We start from the raw sequence: 22749 nt of genomic DNA on the forward strand, positions 1-22749 counted from the left end.
TGCTTCAAATCCACACATTATAGGGATTCAATTCAACGAACATTTGTGAGGGCGTCTTTTTTTATTAATTTACAGTAGATAGTAAAAACTTTCTTCCTTGTCTTTTTTCTTGGTTTTACCTTGGTTAAGGCGAGATGGCATCACTAATGGTGCTCCCATACTGGCTGTTATAAATATTATAAACGGTGTAACATGAGGAAATCATAGATTTTAACTACGCATTTCTGAGGGCAAAATAAAGATAAAATGTTATATGACGTCAAGCAAATTTCGGCAATAAAATTTTTTTATGTAATTTTTTTACTTTTTTGGATGTATTTTCACATAAAAAGTAAATATTAAGCCAAGGATACACTAGGGGACAAATGTCCCACGACATGTGTCGGCGACATGTCAAGCGAAGCCGGCCGATTTCGCCTGACATATCTGGCGACATCGCGCGACTTATATCCTCAGCGATGTCTAACGAAGTCGTACGACTTCGCCTGACATATCTGGCGACATCGCGCGACACCCGATGTCTTTGCCCACACGTGTCGCGCGATGTTGCCAGACATATCGAGCGAAGTCCGGCAACGTCGCGTTACATCACCCGATGTCACTGGCGACACGTGTCGCGCGATGTCGCCAGACATGTCGAGCGAAGTCTGAAAACGTCGCGCTACTTTACCCGACGTCGCTGGCGACACGTGTCGTGGGACATTTGTCCCCTAGTGTATCCTTGGCTTTATTCGTAAAAATAAAAATATACAATTATATTTTTTTCTAAAAAAATACTTTTTTGCAATGAGTCACTAGTTACTTTTTGATATCTATCAACGAGGTTAGATTATATCCGATAACGACATCATCGCCATCAAAACAGCGTTTTGTTCTGAGAAATCATAAGTAATTTTTATTTTTTTAATGCTTATAACAGTTATAACTCTGAAAGTAGGTGAAATACAGAAAAGTTTATATAACATTTTACTCCTCTAATATGATGAGGAATACTCTGTTAACATTATTCGGTTTCCTCATGTTACACCGTGTATAACACTGTGTGACAAGGACAGTGTAATATCAATGCCCTCGCAGTTTCACTGTCATACAACGTTATATAACATTTAATTTTACAACACCCAGTGCACCATATCCATAATACTCGTAATTACCGAATCCCTACATTTTTCGATACATCTTCAGGGTAGATTGTCTCGTTCTCTTACTTATATCGTCGATCAATGCTATACCTATTTTAGCAGAAATATTTCTACCTACATGAACAACATATTAATCCCAGCCAGTTTATAAAGTTCCACACAACTTTGGTAAAGCGAGACCGTAGTGTAGGTACAAATAATTTAAACTAATATATAACAGTTGTATAATTGAAAAGTGGAAGAAAACATACAATGTAGGTACCTCAAGTCCTACAAAAGTTATAATACGCGCGCATATGTAGGTCGGTAAACTTTTCTGACAAGTTTTCCGTATCAATACATATATGCAATGAAATATCATGTTGCTACGGAAATACGAGATGTTATTTCATGTATTGTTAGGTTTTCTGTTTCTCATAGAAATTGTCCGTTTCGCTTTATTTAACTATTGCTAAATAATGTACCTACCAAATTACGCAGCCTAATTAGAACTGAATTATGTCATATTATTTTCCCATTTTCCATTGTCTGAAATTTAGGGGATCTTATCTACTAGAATATAATTAATTTTATAATACAGTTTAATGCAATGTGTTACAATTTCAAAACTTTGATGTCTTAGCAAATGGAAAACAGGAAACTGTTTTACAAACTCATTTTCCTATTAACATATCCGCGACAAAGGAGCATATCCCGTAGCTGAATGGCATTTCTGCGACGCCAAACGCCACAGAAATGCATCTATCTCTGTCGCTCTTGCGTATTGGCGCGACAAAGTCAGACAGCAAATGCCATTCGGCTACGAGGCCAGGATATTACACACGGCTCCGCGTCAGAGGGTTAATTTAGAATACAACACAGGCAATAACGTTTATTACATAATGATTAACAAGAAAATACTTTTAGTTACAATGGAGAAATTCGTATCAAATATATTGTGAGGGAAATAAAGCTAGAGTAAATGATGTTAAAGACTGGATATGATGTTATATATACATAGTGTTAGAAGCATGTGACTGCGTTGAAGTAACACCGCAGGACCCGGCCGCGGCCGGCGGTGCCCGCCTGCCCCCGTCGCTGGAGGGCGCTCTGGTAACAATATGATGAAAATTATACCATAGGAAGATAATTATAAAACAATATGAGGAGAAAGATAGACAGGCATTTTAGATTGATGGTTACCTACTTGCCTCGTTCTTATTTCCAAGAGAAAATAGCTACTTACTTTGTATAATGAAAGAGAATCGAGTCGATTCCTAACTTCAACATAAATCTATAAATATTTTGATATAATTTAGGAATTGAAACGGTTATATACAACATAGAGAAATTTCGTCGGGTACCACGATGGGCGGGCGGTCTAGTGGTAATGACGTTAGCCGCGTAAGCTGAAGACCCGGGTTAGATTCGTGGGCCTTGTCGTTTTTTCTTTCGTGTATGATATCTATTTCAATTTAGACGATTGTAATAAATCAAAGTGTTTCTACTGGGAAAGTAGGGTAGTAAGTTACTTATCAGGGCCGCTGATACTATTTGTATCTAAAGTGTACCCCGTTGTAGCGCAGAGTTTCGGTATGAGGGCAGGCGAAGATTTCTCTTATATGCTTATTCTGTCCTGCCGGAGGTTCAAGCAGGGCCTTCTGCAATGCTATTAGTACCTATTCGGTCTAACACTAGAGCCTCTCGCTTTTAGAATCTTGTTTTTTAGAGTCTATTGAAGACATTTGTGTGCTTCTTACCATGTCGGAGTCTAGGTAGGAAGGAACTCGCAGCGGGGACCATCGTAGGAGTCTGCTGAAGGTTCGTGCAGGGCTTTGTGCAATGCTATCACGATTCGGTCCAACACTAGAGCCGCTCGCTTCTGGAAACTTCTTTGTTAGGATATAGGGTACTATAACCTGATGAACACTTAGTTGTCTCTTACCATGTCGGAGTCTAGGTAGGAAGGAACTCGCAGCGGCGAAGCGTGGGGACCGTCGTAGGAGTCTGCAGGAGGCTCGTGCAGGGCCTTCTGCAATGCTATCAGTATTCGGTCCAACACTAGAGCCGCTCGCTTCTGGAAACTTTTTTGTTAGGATATAGGGTACTAAACCTGATGAACACTTAGTTGTCTCTTACCATGTCGGAGTCTAGGTAGGAAGAAACTCGCAGCGGCGAAGCGTGGGGACTATCGTAGGAGTCTGCAGGAGGCTTGTGCAGGGCCTTCTGCAATGCTATCAGTATTCGGTCCAACACTAGAGCCGCTCGCTTCTGGAAACTTCTTTGTTAGGGTATATGTACTATAGCCTGATGAACACTTAGTGGTCTCTTACCATGTCGGAGTCTAGGTAGGAAGGAACTCGCAGCGGCGAAGCCTGGGGGCCGTCGTAGGAGTCTGCAGGAGGGTCGGATCGTGCAGGGCCTTCTGCAGTGCTATCAGGATTCGGTCCAACACTAGAGCCGCTTGCTTGTGGAAACATCTTTGTTAGGGTATAGGTACTATAGCCTGATGAACACTTAGTTGTCTCTTACCATGTCGGAGTCTAGGTAGGAAGGAACTCGCAGCGGCGAAGCGTGGGGACTGTCGCAGGAGTCTGCAGGAGGCTTGTGCAGAGCCTTCTGCAGTGCTATCAGTATTCGGTCCAACACTAGAGCCGCTCGCTTCTGGAAACTTCTTTATTAGGGTATAGGTACTATAGCCTGATGAACACTTAGTTGTCTCTTACCATGTCGGAGTCTAGGTAGGAAGGAACTCGCAGCGACGAAGCGTGGGGACTGTCGCAGGAGTCTGCAGGAGGCTTGTGCAGAGCCTTCTGCAGTGCTATCAGTATTCGGTCCAACACTAGAGCCGCTCGCTTCTGGAAACTTCTTTGTTAGGGTATAGGTACTATAGCCTGATGAACACTTAGTTGTCTCTTACCATGTCGGAGTCTAGGTAGGAAGGAACTCGCAGCGGCGAAGCGTGTGGGCCGTCGTAGGGGTCTGCAGGAGGCTCGTGCAGGGCCTTCTGCAATGCTATCAGTATTCGGTCCAACACTAGTGCAGCTCTCTTTTGGGGTATCACTACCTCCTGAAACAACATGCTTTTATCAGGAAGCAATTCAGTTCTCATCTTAGCGTGATATTTAAAAGCTACTCGTACCTAATCGGTACGAGCCTGCAATATGAGATTTTAAAAAGTCTATGAAGCCCCGCCTATATCCTACCAGTTCGAATATTTTATTATTCTCACACAACGCTACGTTTACAGGAACTTTGATAGCCTTACCTGTGGAAGGGTTAAGTAAAGTCATCATTTTCATAAAAACTTTACGCATAAAATAACAGGAGCTCCGGCGGAGGTTTCAAAACGCTATAAACTTAGCTTTCACTATACAGTGTGTTACTAACAAGTAGGCTTTTTTTTAAAGGAATGTTTACATAGTTTCGACACCATCCCCTTACCATGCCCTTAATTAATAATTTAAAAAAAAATGATTTTATAAACTTACTAACAAAACATTATGGCCAGTAATGTGCAGCACATTACTTGTCAAGTGAGGGCAATGACAGCTCATAAGCATGAGCGATGTGAGTAATGACAATTAAGATGAGCACGCGTTACATTGAATGTTTAGATTTCGGAAAATTATTTTTCCCCTCACTAGCTCGGAAACACGTGTTTTGTCCTTTAATACCAGCGGGTAAAATAAAAACGCATTTTATCCACTAGTGTGTAAAGTAATTTGACCTTGAATAAAGTCAAATTAACTGCTTTAAAATTGATAAAAGTAGGTGAATCTAGTAATAAAGATGATTTACCACCTGTGGAACTACTGGAAGCAGTGATAAACGCATTTCTTGCGTTGTAATTTCCTCGCTATAGTGAGGGGAAAAGTTTTGTGTTACACTCGGGTGCAAATGTATTTTACTTCTCGTGTGTTAAAAAACTCGCAAGTTCAGGATTCTATTCTCGAACCACTCGCTTCGCTCGTGGTTCAACTATAGAATCCTTTCACTTGCTCGTTTTTCAATTCTACACTCGGCGTTAAAATACAACTTTGCCCCCTTGTATAACAAATAACTATTTTCAGTTAATTTAAATAACTATGATTTGCTAATATGCGCAAACGATTGCTAAATGACTGTATTATTATTGGTTTTAATAAAGGTCCGGGTGGTGGTAAAACACTATATAATATACATATTTCATGTGAGTTTTTTACCTGTCGAAAATATGTTGGTACGGGCAATAGTAGCACACGTAGCACGTCTACGCCTTGACTGGATACGAATGCGAACGTCCGTACTTCTAGTTCAATTATTAAACTGTCAGGACAATACGTGCGGAACTTGAATAGAATTGAACCACACTCGAACAGCTGTATGGAATAACTAATTGTTTCAAACTTGTACACAATATAAGAATCCAATTGAAACATCCTTTGCCTGAAGATTGTATTCATTTTTAAATATAAGAATTTGCTAATTCAATTGTAGAGATATCAAAAAAATTGAAAAAATTATACGATTTTTCTAAGGTCCACCATGCTAAGTACGATCATTTGTTTTTTTTTTTTTTTTATACTACGTCGGTGGCAAACAAGCATACGGTCCGCCTGATGGAAAGCGGTCACCGTAACCTATGAACGCATGCAACGCAAACAGTGTCACATGCGCGTTGCCACCCCATTAGAAACTTGTACATTCCCTTTTGCTGTGTTAAGTACACAGCAAAAAGGAGTGTACAAGTTCCAAGGAGGGTTCGGGTTGCCGACGACTATAAAGGACAATATACGGAACAAGTTAGTTCCGTAAGTCCTCCCGTCATCAGCACCGCACCCTCGTTGAGCTCTGGCAGCCTTACTCACCGGCAGGAACACAACACTATGAGTAGGGTCTAGTGCTATTTGGCTGCGGTCTTCTGTAAGGCGGAGGTACTACCCCAGTTGGGCTCTGCTCTAGATTCGAGCGAGACGATATCCGCTGTGCTGTGCCCTACCACACAAAGCGGAATATCATTCGCTATGCCCTACCTCCTACAAATTTGTATTTATTTCTTCTTTTTCGAGTCAAAAAACGATGGTTTTTGTTACTCCCTGTATTTTAACTATGTACCTATATTTTGGAGCTAACAATAGCAATATATTTTGAGCCATCTTGAGCTTCTTAACATGAGGTAACAAGGATAGATTAAGAAGAAATAACAATGCCTACGTAATAGAAATAATTATGAAACATAAAACCTACTTACTAAATTAGTTCTCATCAAGTGGGTAATCGACAGTGTCACCATTACAACGTTTTTCAGCAATTCTGACAATAAGTACAAGCAATTTCTCACAATTACATTACTAACCCGAATCGAATTCGAAGAAAGGCTTTAACCTAATTTGCTGAAAAAACATTCGTTGTTACGTGGAAAGGGCATTTAATCATCAATTACTCACAATTACCAACAATTACTATGGATATTGAATTTTCTATGCTATCATACATACAACTGTGCTTAGTAGCGTTAGAACTTTCGCTTTTCGTAATACTGAGCCTGAAACAATAAGTTTTAGACGTTTAAGAATACGCTAGTCAATACGTGTAGCGTATACATCTCAGTAAATGTAAAACAAGTAACCGTCTGCAATTACACCCCGTTGTATGTACACTCTCTCCTGTGACGTTTACGACTGTCAAGTAATAATAATCTAAATTTTCTAAAACTTCGAAAATCTTGCTCAGCTCTTGCCATCATAGGCCAAAATTATTTGTAAAGTGTATTCTGTAAATTCTGTTTGTGCTACTAGGAAATTAATAATTAATAAGGATTTACTTCCGCAGTAAGAAGAAAATTGTAAGGCCGTTTTCCATTTATATGGAAAATGGCGATGGGCATGGTTATCCATGTTCCTTATTTTCTTTCGTTTTTTCTGTAATTATGGTAAATATTTTTAAGTATGTAGTTCGATGTTCCTATATTGACCATAGCTATACGTTTTTTTTAGCATTAGAGAGAACGTAAAAGAACGAAGCACGAGGCCTTTTATATGAGGCACTTTTGGCACAACTGTCATTCATCAACTGTCAGTATCGTAAAAATTCGGAATAATCATAACGTACAGTCGAGTTCATAAATATGTGTACATTTTTTCACCTTATTGCAACGAGTTAGGTGATGAAATGTACACATATTTATGAACTCTACTGCACCTAATGAGGCAGTGATCGGTCTACATCTATTGCTACCAAAATAATTTTAATTTAGTTCCCATTTCGGTCTACGTTTATATGAAAAGGCTAGTGACCGCGGCCTGTCCACTTTTGCCTAATTTATGTGCATCATAAATAGCTGGAAAAGTCGCTAATACTTTTGCCAAACTATTTCCAAGTTTTGCACGTGTTCGCGTATTCCTGCCAATGTCAATGACCGGACCGAATTAGGCAACTATAGGTGAAGGGGGTGACTGAGCACTAGCTGTAAGGCCTAAGCCAATTTTTCCTATTTTTAATATGGAACTTTCTTTTATTTTTGTAAGACTTCTAAACTCGAATGTACTTGTATATGTAAGTACGCTGGGACTTACGAAGCAGGATGGGATGGGCCGATCTATCTATTCTATAGAAGTCACGTTACTTTTTCCAACGTCCTGTCCTGTTCCGTCATGGTCTAGTTTTATACTACGTCGGTAGCTGAGAAGAAGACGGCCCGCCTAATGATAAGCAGTTGATGAAACCTATGGACGCCTGCGACTCCAATCCTTACATTCCGCAAACACTGCGCTCTAGCGTTAGTCATTCTTCGTTAACACTGTAACAATACTTTGTTATATTTTATTCATACAATACATTTTCAGGTTTTAGACAGTTATCGCATAACATACCTAGTTGTAGTGTAGGCATCTCTGAGGTACGAGTAGCTATCCCTTCACTACCTATAGTACCTAGTATAGGTCAGAAAGTTCCGAGAGTGTGGGCTGTCTATTTGGCCGGCTATTGCTGTAATCATTTTTTCTCATGAAATCTTTCATCTTAATAATGTACACATGAACTTCTAAAGGGTGTACTCTTGGGACTGGTTTTTTTGTATAAAACTGGAGCAAAACTTAAAGCGAAATTTTCTGCTTTATTTGATTCATTTATTTTTTGGCCAACATTGAAGATTAAAATCATTTGAAAATAAAAGTAAGTAGGCAGGTATGCTGTGTATAACATAGAGAGGATTTAAATTGATAGATCATCAATATTTTACACAATACCTAGGCAAATCTTCTAGGTGTTCATGCAGCTAATGTATTAAAAAGTATAGGTACTTACTATTTTAGTTTTATAACTAGTCCGATTTGTTAGCAAAATGCCCTACCGCGCTTAAAGAGGTTTTATTTAAAATGAAAATTAAAATCAGTTTAACATTAACACGTTTTTTTTTTAACCCCCGACGCAAAAACGACGGGTTGTTGTTATAATTGATGGACGGACTGCCGAACGGATGAACCAATTTAGATTTAGTTTTCTTTGTTTGAAAGCTGAATTACTCAGGAGTCGGCTATTACGACTAAAATTCACCTATTTACTGTGTAGCTCGTTTGCGGTATGGGTAGTATCCTTTATTATTCCATTTTCTAGTATGAAGTACCTCCTGGATTATTTTGAAAAAAATATATATTGCGGGCCTTTATATAAGCAATTACTTGACAAAGAACTATAGGTGTCGCTTTTCTAAAAAGCGAGAAAAAAATACTGAAGATTTGTTTCCCTTTAAGCCAAGATTTTTTTCGGCACTATTAAATATTATTGCTAGAACATGTGAGTCATTACATGTATATTATTGTCCCAAAAGTTCAAGTGAATCGCATCAGCCAATGTTGAAAAAAATGGATATTATGTAAATTAATAAAAAAATCATATCTCAGAAAATAAAAAAGATAGAAACCTCAAACTTACAGTAAATAATATTTGTCATGAGAGCTCTTTAAAAAAAAATTGGCGAAAGGGCCGATTTTCTATGCAAACACGGCTACGCTCTTTACGTAAAGAATTGTCAGAATTCTGTCTAAAGACGTTTACCAAAGTTAATAAAAACAGTTAATAAGGTTTTCTTGCATACTTTGTAAAGTATTAAGATAAATTTCTCGAGCTTATACACATAGGGTTCATTGAATAGATATCTCAGATTTCTATTTTACATTACAAAGAAGTGTGCGAACTCAGACTCGTTTGTCGGTATAGGCAGGAATCCTGAACGATGTGTAACGATTGTCAGCCCACATTTTATTGGATGATTAAGACGCTCTATAAATAAATTGTTAATGCTCAATTGCTCATATTACATTAAGAATCTCACAAAAAAAACTCCTTTGTTCACTCACGGAAGTTGTGAGCACCTCGCCTCTATCCGCCTAAACATATTTGAATTAACTATGATTCTACAAATAGGACAGTATACAAAAAATACAAATACGAATCAATTATACAGCAAATAGGCGGCAGGGGCATTTTTTCAGGCCATACAGTGTGTTACCTACCAGTAAGTGGGGTTTTTTTGGGTTTTTTTTTACAGGAACGTAAGTCGTAATATTACATAGCTATTTAACTTAACCATGCCCTTATTTTTTTATACCACGTCGGTGGCAAACAGGTATACGGCCCGCTTGATGGAAAGCGGTCACCGTCACCTATGGACGCCTGCAACTTGAGGGATGTCACATGCGCGTTGCCGACCCATTAGAAACTTGTACACTCCATTTTTGAAGAACCCCATACAACCCCATAATTTAATTAATAATTAAAAAAAATACTTTATAAACTTTCTAACAAAAATGTTATTGCCATCAGCAATGTACAACACAGCACACACACTTGTCAAGGGAGGGCTCATAAGTATGAGCACAGACCTATATAACTTCGTATAAGACTCTATTCTCTTTGGTATGAGCGATGTATGTACAATGTACATGTAATGACAATTAAGAAGTGCACGCGTTACATTGAATGTTGGGATTTTGAAAACATATTTTTTCAGTTAATTTAATTAACTATGATTTGCTGATATGCGCAAACGATTGCTAAATGACTGTATTATTATTGATTTTAATAAAGGCCCGGGTGGTGGTAACACACTGTATACTGTATACCTACAAATGATTCAAAAAATTGAATTGAAATTACAATTGAATACTTAATATTAATTCTAAGTATAAAGCTACTACAATTAATTAGACAGGTGTTCATTTAGTTGCATTTTAGGAGTAAAGCGAGCGCTCGGGTCACCTGATGGTAAGCGATCAACGTCTCGCCCATGGACACGCAATCACCCATAACACCAGAAGGGTTGGAAAACTTGGAAATGCGTTGCCAGCCTTTGCGGTCCGGAAATATCGTAGGCCGCCGTTAATTTTTTAAGGTTTTTGTTACCTAGTAAGGTACGTCAGTTGTATACAAGCATACCTCTGAATTATCGTAGAGCGGCGCGGGCGCAGCGTCGATGACCGAGCACGCCAGCGCTATCAGCAGCAACGCCACGCTCATCATCGCTGGCACATCACACTGTCCTGTGCAACACAACACTATAAAATTATTAATACGTATTTAATTATTTTAAGCAGTCTCAACCACCGATCAATCAAAACCAAAATTGACATTTGTTTGACCAAATATCTAATAATCATTATTCAAATACGGCCATCGGTACTTAACAATATTATTTATATGTTTCTGTGTAAGTAGTCAACAAGTATGTTAGCCGGTCATGAATTAATGTTTATTTTTAATACTATTGTAGATGCCTAATTAATTTACTTAGACAACGATATATATAATATACAAATATATATACATATACATAGAAAACATCCATGACTCAGGAACAAATATCTGTGCTCATCACTAATAAATGCCCTTACCGGGATTCGAACCCGGGACCGCGGCTTAGCAGGCGGCCGCTTAATATAAATATAAAATGATTCCTTGAAAAATTTAAATAACTAGGTATGTCTTTAAGTAAATAAATAGACTGTTAGGAAAATATATGAACATGATAGAATGATAGATTTCCCTTCGTTATTATATGGGTCACGAAAATTGAGCTCAAATACACGGAATTTAATGCTTTATTGATAGGTGGATGACAAGCTACTTACATTCTTTGTGAAGGATAACATACTTAAAGGCTGTTAACGTCGAAATATATAAGTTAAAGGATTAGGTTTTGAGTAGGGGAGACGAAGGAAGATTGTGACAGAAAGGAGTTGGGACAATCTGACAATAAACATTATCAAAAGTAAAAACTATGCTTAGTGGGTCGGAAAGAGCACTTTGTCGCTTTAAAATTTATCTAACAAAAGTTTCTAAAAATAAAACTAAGTAGGTACAGTCAACCAATTGGAACCCTAGGCCACTGTAGAACTATGTCGTAGTGACGTTATAAATCAGATTGTAAGAAATCTCTTACTGCTTGTCATTTTGACATGGCCTAGGGTTCCAATTGGTTGACTGTACACGTTATTAGAAGACTTTTTTTTTCATATTAACGTGAATCACTTTTGACCACAAATTCTTAATGGCGCATTTTACATATATACTATGTTTTTAGAGATATGAAACTAACATACGTTTTAAAATTAAAATTATGTGATGTAATCTTGTTATATTGGTGAAGAATAAAGAATATTTGTATTGTATTGTATACGTTAAAAGTTATATGTATTATGTTAAAAGAAGATCAATATTAAATTTGTCTGTGTCAATTCAATATTTAAAACATTAGACATTTTTATTTGTGTGGCTTACCCGGAATTGTCAGTATTTTTTATTCCCTTCCATTCCATTTATTATTTATTATAAAAAAACTCTGATAGATATATTTACTGTATTTTCTAAGCGCTATTAATATGAAATTACAGGTAATCCATACTCCATACTAATATAATAAATGGGAAAGTGTGTGTGTCTGTTTGTTTATCCGTCTTTCACGGCAAAACCGAGCGACGTATTCACGTGATTTTTTAAGTGCAGGTAGTTGAAGGGATGTAGAGTGACATAAGGCTACTTTTTGTCTCTTTCTAGTTTGTATGGAACATTCCGCAATTTTCGAATTTAACGAGAGCGAAGCCGCGGGCAAAAGCTAGTGCTATATATCTGAAGACGCACCCGTTTTAAGAACTCGATGTCGATTATGATCCGCCCATACTTATTTAAATTTCTCGAAATCAAGCCCCCGAGGACAGCACTTCGTAACTTCTTCCCCGAGGTATGTGTAATTATCGAGAGCAAACAACGTAACCAATCAAATTATTATCGATTAAACAAATCTCGTCCGGAAAGTTTTGGGAAAATTACCCTTCGACCTGAGAACCAGAAACAGTTATTTTGTAAAGAATCTCGTATGCTTTTGAAAGAAAGAAGGTGCTTCTAGATTATTTGTATGACTGTCTATTCATCTGTCATGTATTTGACTAATAGTCAAATCTGTTAGATCTCGAACTGTCAAAACAATTTCTTAACATACTATGGTATGAATAGAACATTAGACAACAAAAAAAATTGAACGGAACCTATAGGTGGGCAAGTCCAGCTTTTCTTGTCGGGTTTTTCTTTAGTGTATATAAAAAAAGAAAATAATTATATCTAAATAGGTTGTTACTTTCCTTCACATTATTTATCAAACGTTGCTGGATACGATAATTTTGACTCCGACAAAGCGATTTGTACGTCATGTCTCAAGAGAATATACAGATTGTTAGGTAGGTACTTGTGTTAGGTATTGTATCCACGACTATTAAATTACATCCACAATACAGGTTGTGGTCGCACTAATAAGCAATAAACAAGGGAAAATAGTTTTATGAAAAAGATGTTTATTGCCCAATATGTTCGTATTTTTGTGCATTTTTTAAGCGGGATCTAGGTGTAGATATGTTTGTATGTATTTTATTTTGCCAAAATTTAACTGCCGAAGCTTTTATCTATAGACTTTAGTGATTCAGAAACTGAGCTGAATAAAAAATACCACCAATAACACAGTGCACGAAGTGTAGCCGCCGTTAGAACTCATGCCTGATTCTGCATATGGCTCGAAACATGTGGCCAAGCGTGATGTATTCAAATAAGTAAGTAGAGGTATATCAATATAATATTTAAATTAAGAACAAGAAAAATATTTATAAATATTCATTGATAAGATAACTTAGGGATAAATAAGAAATAAAATTCATCAATGCGATATCCACTGTCTCGGACATGTACGTCCATGTTGTTCACATTTTAGTTTGTCAGTGAGAGTGAGAGAATAAAACAAACCTACTGGGCCTTAATAGGCCCACTTGACTCGTTGCCCGTCAGGTAGAAAATAATGACCACGCAACAAGTTCATCGATGTTGACCACTTTCACAACTTTTGTTTAAAATATTAGTTAACTTTTCATGCTTATTACCATTTAAATAGGTATAAGTATTGAAATATAGTACCTAGTACAGTGAGCTGCTAAATTGTATGAAAAATTATGAATGAATTGATTGATAAATTCACCATGCACTTTTTTGCAGCTTACTGTATATCAAATAAACAAAGAAGTCGATAAAACTGTCAACTGTCAAATAATAAATAACAATGAAATTAATATTACGAGTAGAATACTATTTTTATTTGGTTTTATTTATTTGAGGCTTCCTAATATAACAGAAGGGTTATGCTTCTAGTGCAAAAATAATCATTTTGTCTGAAATTCCAACCGACATTTTCACAAAATGATCCTAGATTGAATTGCACATACATAAAGCACATAGTACAATTGCACGTTTAATATAAACGTAGTTAAACATACTTATATACACGCCAACGTATAACAATAAATTATAAACGCAACTAATAAAATAATCAAAAACACAACATACAATCAAAACACATGTGTGTATAAAATATTTTTAAACGTACCAAAGAATATTTAAGTACTTACGGTAGCTCATAATTTTAAAAGTAACTAAAACTCAAAGTAGTGTAAACTATGTACGATGATAACGTGTACGTACGTTTAATGGTAGCGGCGCGCGTAAGCCCGTGAGACTGTTTGGGCGGAGCGCAGCGCTCAAGCCTTTATAAGGGCGGGCGACGCTAGTACTCGTTTGCGGATCTGGCTGCCTGTTTAACCCTTCAAAACGGGAAGTTCATAAAGATTAGTGATTTTACTATATTTAAAATTTAAAAAAGAATCACACTCAAAATGGAATAAATAACCAGATGAGTAGAAAACTAGAAACACCTAGATTTTTTTGGATTACAAGTGTGACAATAGGTATAAATTTTCATAAGACTTATATTGACCGGGATATAAACCGTGATTATCTTTTTGATTTTTATTGAGGTCCCGATATTTCGACGCAGTTGCATGCATCATGATCACGGAAAACTGAAGACGGTGGTAAGTCTTATGAAATTAACCGCGAATCATTTAAAACTCTTACTCGAATGGTATAAATTTTACCACATACCCTGGAAAATGAAACTGCTTGAAAAGTAGGGTAGGTTAGGTTAGAACTGTGACCCCCTGGAAAATGAAACTGCTTGAAAAGTAGGTTAGGTTAGGTTAGAACTGTGACCCCCTGGAAAATGAAACTGCTATCAGAAAGTAGGTTAGGTTAGGTTAGAACTGTGACCCCCTGGAAAATGAAATTGCTATCAGAAAGTAGGTTAGGTAATAATATGGGCAACAATTAATATGGCAAGAATTGCTTATGGCGTTTGAATATTATATTAAACCATATTATTGCACTTAATAATATGGCTAACAAATAGTATGGCATTGTATGATTATGGAAGGTAATGTTCGGGTTAACAACCAATATGTCATACAATTTTTATGGTAAACAAATCATTCGGGCAAATGAAATTCAGGCAAGTTAGATTCGGGCATATGAATATTATGTTAAATGACTGTCGGGCAAACAATAGACAACCGTTAGGTTAGGTTAGAACTGAAAATGAAACTGCTTATTTTAGATACATTATCTATGGTATGACAAGCCTTTGCGTTAGTGGTCCAAAGTGAATAGGTATTGGCCTCCGAAAGAACATTCGACGCGCCTTCTTCTAAATATTTATTAATCTTACATACCTAATCTTTTATCTTATACAGAACTATAGAGAAGACCACTTGACGTCACGTCGTTATGATACGTTTCAAATAAATTCCATGGTACAGCAGTTCCCAAAAACTTTGTACAGAGCCACGTCAGCAAATTTTAATTGATACTATTTTGTTACCAGCATTTAGTAATATAAGCCGACTTTCATAAGATATAAACAGGATAATTGTTATAATTAAGAAAATATAGATACTAGAGAACCTTAATGACGAAATAAAACTTACAAAAAAAACAATTCATCAAATAAATCTTGGTAACAAAATAGGAATAAAAATTAATTTAACTTATTTCTTAATTTTTTGTACAAACTTTTTAAGAACTGCTGACAAAGTAAATGGTTACGACAGTCTGAAAAAAGAAAACTGATTTGTCACCTAAAATTGAAGTCATTTTGATAGTAACATTTTGTTCAGTTGACATTTGTTTAGGATCGAAAACAGTATGAATTTAATTAGCCTTTCTTTTAATAAGTCTTTTCGTTTTTATAAAACTAGGTCATCCTAAAAAAACAAAGTTTTGAAATTAAATGACAAATTTAATAAATACCTACAAGTGACCTTAATCTTACAAGTAAGCCGATCCTGTTACGTCAATTTTAGATTTGATTCTCCATCAAACGAACTACCCTGGGCTCACATAATCAGATCAAATTTAGCTTGGTTACCCCACATAACTCACATACTTGTAAGTATAAATATAACAATATAATATGTTTTAGGGTCCCCAACCCAAAATGAAAACCTATGTGACCATTTTCTCAGGAACTCATTTTGGTTTTTATTTTTACACATATTTTTATATGTTGGTTATAGGTAGATTATAGGTAAAGGAACGCCCATGTTAAGCTGCACTATATATTAACTAAATAATTATCTAAGCTATCGTTTTTATTAGGTCTAGTTACCCTTCGGGGTGGAAGGTCAGATGGCAGTCGCTTTCGTAAAACTAGTGCCTACGCCAAATCTTGGGATTAGTTGTCAAAGCGGACCCCAGGCTCCCGGGATAACGCAAGGAGGATGATGATCGTTTTTATTGCAATTGCTAGGAAATTTTTAAAACAGTAGAACGGAAAGTTTTTCATTACGGACAAACAAAAAACTCCTAATCATTGGCGCAAACGAAACACAAGCAAAAACTTTGATCAAAAATTGCACGAAGAGAAAATTATGAACACATTCACAGCATCCCGCCAGGCGGGCGCTGTTCGTAGTCGCTGCTACGAGTTATTGTATTTTATAGGCTACGCTCGTAGCGCGTAGCAAGCACGCACTGCTACCGAATATGATGCAGCTGCTTTTTTTTAATCCCTGACGCAAACCACGGGGTGTTATAAGTTTGACGTGTCTGTCTGTTTGTCGGTCTGTTTGCCTGTTTGTGTGTGTCTGTCTGTGCCACCGTAGCTCCTGAACGGATGAACCGATTTAGATTTTTTATTTGTTTGAAAGCTGAATTAGTCAGGTGTGTTCTTAGCCACTTTTCATGAAAATCAGTCGCGGTGGGGGGCTTTTTCAAAATTTTTATTTTGTGGTTAGATTATTTATACTTATGTTTTACGCGCAACGTACTCAGGACATTGATAAGTTCCTTAATACATGACAAATATTTGCGCTTTAAGTTAAAAATTTAAGTTAAAAATTGAGGTAAACATTAAGAGCTTTTAACATTTCGGCGTCGGGCGAAATTAGTTTCATTGAGCGCGAAAACATTAAGTATCACTCGCTCGCACTACAATAATGGACAAAACAATCTTGATCCTTCCTATGGAATTTTGATAACAACCACAATCTACTATCTCGATATAAACTTTTGATTTCTAATAAACATTATTTTGTACGAAAAGACTAGAATATAGCGCAAAATAATATTAATTACGTTAAAATTTATTTAAAAATTTAAAGTAATAATTATAAACTGTGATCATATAATGAACCATATGACTAAACCACTTCGTATTTGGGCTCATTGGGTTCGGCTCAACAAGACCTTTGACAATAGGTGGTACTCAGGGTCTGATGATGGAGCCAGATGGTGATCACCAGTACCAATGAACCATATAACTAAAACACTTCGTGTTTAGGCTCAATGGGATCGTCTCAATAAGACCTTTGACAAGAGCTGGTACTCAGGGTCTGATGATGGAGCCAGATGGTGGTCACCAGTACCGATGAACCATGGAACTAAACCACTTCGTGTGTAGGCTCATTGAAATCGTCTCAACAAGACCTTTGACAAGAAGTGGTACTCAGGGTCTGATGATGGAGACAGATGGTGGTCACCAGTACCAATGACCCATATGACTAAACCGCTTCGTGTTTAGGCTCATTGGGTGTCTCGACAAGATCTTTGACAAGAGGTGTTACTCAGGGTCTGATGATGGAGAGAGATTGTGGTCACCAAAAATCAACTCGCATGTTTGAATAACATAAAAAAACGAAGTGGTTCAGTTACATGGGTTTATTGGTACCGGTGACCACCATCTGGCTCCAACATCAGACCCTCAGTACCACCTCTTGTCAAAGGTCTTATTAAGAAGAAGTAAGAACCCAATGAGCCTGATTACTAAATGGTTTAGTTACATGGATCACTGGTACTGGTGACCACCATCTGGCTCCATCATCAGACCCTGAGTACCACCTCTTGTTAAAGGTCTTATTGAGGGGTTCCCTCTATTTGGCATAACTTTAATTGTCCGAAACGATTTTCGCATAACAGACTTCGCATAATCGATTTTCGCCGAATGTTAATTTGGCAGAAAACTTATTTGTCATAATCGAAAATAATACGAATAACACATTGTCCGAAAATAAGTTCGCATAATTCTGTTTACGCCGATTGTTTTTATGAATAAAATTAATTCGCATAATTGTATTTGGCATATTTCTTAAAATCAGAATATCCACCCATACTAAATGCTGTTAAGAGAGTCGGTTTGGTTAGGTTAGAACTGCGACCTCAACAAATAAAACATTTTGTCAAGAATTTCGGTTAGGTTAGGTTAGAACTGCAACATTAATATAGTAGTATTACCTATAATAAAAATTCTGCGTAGTAAATTTCCACTAAACCATGTTATGCAGAAATAATTTATGCATAAAAACCATTCGGCGAATAACCTTTATGCATGAAATATATTCGGACAAACAAAAATATGCCTAGACAAATTATGCGTAACTATACTATGCCATAACAGATTATGCGAAAGGTGAATTATGCCAATATAGATTATGCCAAAAAGAATTCTCGATTGTAAAATTATGCCAAAACAAGGGGAACCCTTATTGAGACGATCCCAATGAGCCTAAAGACGATGTGGTTTAGTCTTATGGTTCATTGACAATTAGACAAAGACGTGTCATCTATCTCGCGGCGACATACTCCCGCGGCCATCATGTGCTAGGCCTACTGGGTCCATCATCAGACCCTGAGTACCACCTCTTGTCGAAGGTCTTGTTGAGACGATTTCAATGAGCCTACATACGAAGTGGTTTAGTTCCATGGTTCATTGGTACTGGTGACCACCATCTGGCCCCATCATCAGACCCTGAGTACCACCTCTTGTTAAAGGTCTTATTGAGATGAACCCAATAAGGCTAAACACAAAGTGGTTTAGTCATATGGTTCATTGGTACTGGTGACAACCATCTGTCTCCATCATCAGACCCTGAGTAGCACCTCTTGTCAAAGGTCTTGTTGAGACGAACCCAACGAGCCTAAACACGAAGTCGTTTACTTACATGGTTCACTGGTACTGGTGACCACCTTCTGGCTCCATCATCAGATCCCGAGTACCATCTTGATGTGTCTTATCATCTTGACCGTATTGTAATTTTCACATATTTATCATCATAACGTTGTAATACTTTAACATTCAAACATAACAAAGTATTACAAAAGCAAATATTTACGGATCTAGGATCAAATTCGTTGGTCGCTGTTTACACACACACAATGCGAGGATAGCCCGTGTATAAACAAGGCGTCCGACCCACACAACGATAAATATTCTCGACGTTTGCGATGAAAACTCGGAGAGCGAAGCGACATACGTCTCACCTCCTCGAGCTCCGGCGCGGCACTGAAATCGCAGGCGTCCGTCGCCGGTAAAATAGCGACAGGAAGGCTAGTTTTCAAAAAATTGGCAAAAAATCATGATATAATATTATAACGACAAATGGATAACAGCAATTTAAGCACATTGTGCAGATTATTTATATACTAAAATAACTTCGATAACATGTAGATTTTCGGAGAAATGATCACTTGTTTCGATGTATTTTCAAGACAAAATTGAGTTCGTTTTACTTACTTTCAATTTCTTAATTTCAAAGGATTAAATGATAAATATTGTTTAATGGGCCTAAAGTACAAGATATTAGGAATTTAAATTTACCGCATTTATGAGAGTGAGCTTATCAAATTGTACATAATAAGAGCTCCGAAATCTGTGCTTCGCGCGGTTTTTCCTAAACGAGCGTCAGAAAAAAAATCATTACTAATTGAAAAAGCTTTTTCTTCCATATGTTTTTTAATGAACCGACAGTTAATTAGATTTTCTAACTGAAACAAGTACTTTTACTGTCTTTTAGTATGAGTAAAGTGTACAATTTTGCCGATAAATATTGTACATTTTACAATATTTATCGGCAAAATTGCCACGTCCCCTCGATTTGGAAATCAGCCTATATTACACCCGTTCATAAGAAGGGTTCAAAAACTGAAGTAACTAATTATAGGCCAATTTCTAAACTTTGTATACTTGCTAAAGTACTTGAAAAGCTAGTTTATTCACAAGTATATGAGGCAATTAAGAATTATTTTAGTCCTTTTCAACATGGTTTTTTGAGATGTAAGTCTACCGTTTCAAATTTGATACTCCTTAATGATTATGTAACTACGGCCATGTCTGAGGGTAGTCAAGTCGATGTAGTGTACACCGACTACAGCAAAGCATTTGATAGGATTGACCATAAATTACTAATTTTTAAATTAAATAATATGGGTATTCATGGGGATCTATTGCGATGGTTCACATCTTATATTGATAATAGGTCGCAAGCTGTTGTCATTAACAACTATATGTCAGGCTGGGTAAGTGTTCCCAGTGGCGTTCCTCAAGGATCGTTGTTGGGCCCTTTGCTTTTTAATATATTTGTTAATGACATCAGTGACTGCTTCCAGTCTGCCAAGTTGCTATGCTTTGCTGACGATATGAAGATTTTTAACAAAGTTAGCTCAGTACATGATTCTACCCTTTTACAAAATGATCTTACACGACTTGTCGCATATTGTCAAATTAATAAACTAGAATTAAATGTTTCCAAATGCTTTGCTTTAACTTTCACTAGACAACGCAATATAATCCCGACTACATATAAGCTTAATAACCATGAGCTTGAAACTCTATCATGTATGAGGGACTTGGGAGTCATCCATGATTCTAAGCTTCTATTTGATAGTCACATAGACAATATAGTAACTAGTGCTACTAAGACATTAGGGTTTATTATGCGTAGTTGCCAACATTTTACTCAAATTAAAACTATGAAAGTCCTTTATTGTACATATGTCAGAAGCAAACTGGAATATGCGTCTCAAATTTGGAACCCTTCTTATAATATATACATTAACAGAATAGAACGTATACAGAAAAAGTTTGTTAAATATCTCTGCTTTAAACTAAACACCGTTTATAATTCATCAAATTATGAAAATATTTGCAAAAAACATCACCTTATTCCATTATATAAACGTCGTCATATTGCTGATATTTCCTTTTTACTTAGCATTTCAAATGGCAATATTGATTGTCCCGAATTGCTCGCTAAGCTTTCCTTCAATACACCATCTAGATCGAAAAGATACTTCCCTCCCTTATCAATCCCACTTACTTCACGTAACTATAGGAAAAATAGCTTTCTATTACGAGCTGGTAAAAGCTTAAATGAATTATCGAGGAAGCGTGATATTGACGTTTTTAATAGCAACATAACTACCATAAGACGGATCTTGACAGACGAGTTACTTAAGTGAGCAAGCCACGAGCGACAACATGTTATATAGATTGTTAATGTTGAATACTATATCGGTATAACTTGTTAATGTACTTATATATTAGTTTAGTTCTAAGTTTTGCTTTTCCAAGACATGTAATAATCATTACGTGTTAGTGAGATACACGTACATAGTTAGTAATTTAGTACTAGCCACCATTTGTTTGATAACCTGTTACTACTGGTGGGAACCTATAATTGGCTGTTTGTTACTAGGGTTATATTATCTATCCTGAATTGTAAGCTGTTGGTTCTCCAAATAATAAATAATAAATAATAAATAATAAATAATAAATATATCGCCTTTTTTTGTCATAGCGCTCTTAAGTATAATTGTAGACATTGTAGTATATTTAAACTTCAAAGCATGTACTTCACACATCAAAACATATTAATCCGCACAAAAATCAAAACATCTTCCCTCCATCGAGTTCCCGTTAACCTACAAACATGACACGTGCCGACGATAATGCCTGAGATATAATGCGAATAACGGGAAAATATTGTATAAAATATCATATTGTAAAAAACCTAATCTAAGAAAAGAGATAAATAAAGGAGAATAATAATAAAAAAAAAAAAAAAAAAAATGACGCTGTCAACTTCAAACGTGTTTTTCGAGTCTCCTTTAAATTATTTTGTATATTATGTGTTTACATGTTGATTTTAAGTTACTTTTTGTGGAAATTAGTGCCAATTCATATAATTTTTACATACGATCAAGTATAATAAAATGCACTACCATAAAAATGTTCGACATGTACTGCAAGATACATAACAAGGAATGATAACGAGAAGCAAAACACGCAATCAATCAGCGTCTCTACAAAGCGCACGCCCACCACCCTCGCCCGCCTCGTCCGTCTCCTCGCGACCGCCGTCGAGTGACGAGTTCGCCACCGCCGCGGCCGACACCAGCGAGTCGAGCGACGAGAGCGGGCCGCCGCCACCGCCGCCACGACCACCTGCGCGACGAGGGCGGCCACCGCTGCCGGCACGCTTGGGGCCTGCGGGACATCCTGCCCCGCCCACGGCTCCCGCTGCCGGTGGTGTAGTGCGCCGCATGAGATGGTCTCAGTTGATGAACGAGAACGTCATGCGAGCGTACTATGGGGCTACAGAGGGGGGAACTAGGCTGTCAGCGTATCGTCCAGGAATGCTGCTTCTGTTTCAGACGCTTGAACCCACCACCACCGTATCGGAGCAGCGACTATCGGATCAGGTGCGCGTCATTCAGCGGTCAAAGCGGTTGGATGATGCCACACTTGATCGGCTTCGCCAGGAGGCTCTCGCTGCTCGCGCGGACCCCGCCTCGGGGCGGAATTTGCCCGCCATGTCGCCGGACCCGGTGCCCGAACCCGACCTGGCACCGGATGCGCCGCGGGTTGATTCCGGTAACGACGGCGGGGACTTCGCGAGTCAGAGCGAGAGTGAGCCTGCCAATGAGCAACTGAGGAGGTCTTTGGAAG

The 22749-nt window shown here is 37.4% G+C and overlaps 1 protein-coding gene across 3 annotated transcripts; it reads right to left on the reverse strand.

Annotated features, from left to right (window-relative positions):
• Positions 1 to 2000: 2000 nt before the first annotated feature.
• On the reverse strand, positions 2001 to 14224 carry LOC125230560. Of its 3 annotated transcripts, none has more exons than XM_048135751.1 (4): positions 14118 to 14224; positions 10539 to 10657; positions 4042 to 4191; positions 2001 to 2231 (listed from the first exon to the last, which is right to left on the reverse strand). In XM_048135751.1, the coding sequence occupies exons 2-4, from the start codon at positions 10620 to 10622 to the stop codon at positions 2145 to 2147; spliced, it is 321 nt and encodes a 106-aa protein (XP_047991708.1). In that variant the 5' UTR covers positions 10623 to 10657; positions 14118 to 14224; the 3' UTR covers positions 2001 to 2144. The 3 variants fall into 3 exon arrangements, with proteins under 3 accessions (XP_047991708.1, XP_047991707.1, XP_047991706.1); XM_048135750.1 differs by having other exon boundaries at positions 10539 to 10642; positions 14118 to 14200; XM_048135749.1 differs by having other exon boundaries at positions 10539 to 10642; positions 14045 to 14142.
• Positions 14225 to 22749: the final 8525 nt, after the last annotated feature.

Source organism: Leguminivora glycinivorella, chromosome 10 (genome assembly GCF_023078275.1).
Source record: "Leguminivora glycinivorella isolate SPB_JAAS2020 chromosome 10, LegGlyc_1.1, whole genome shotgun sequence".
Taxonomy (NCBI): Eukaryota; Metazoa; Arthropoda; class Insecta; order Lepidoptera; family Tortricidae; genus Leguminivora; species Leguminivora glycinivorella.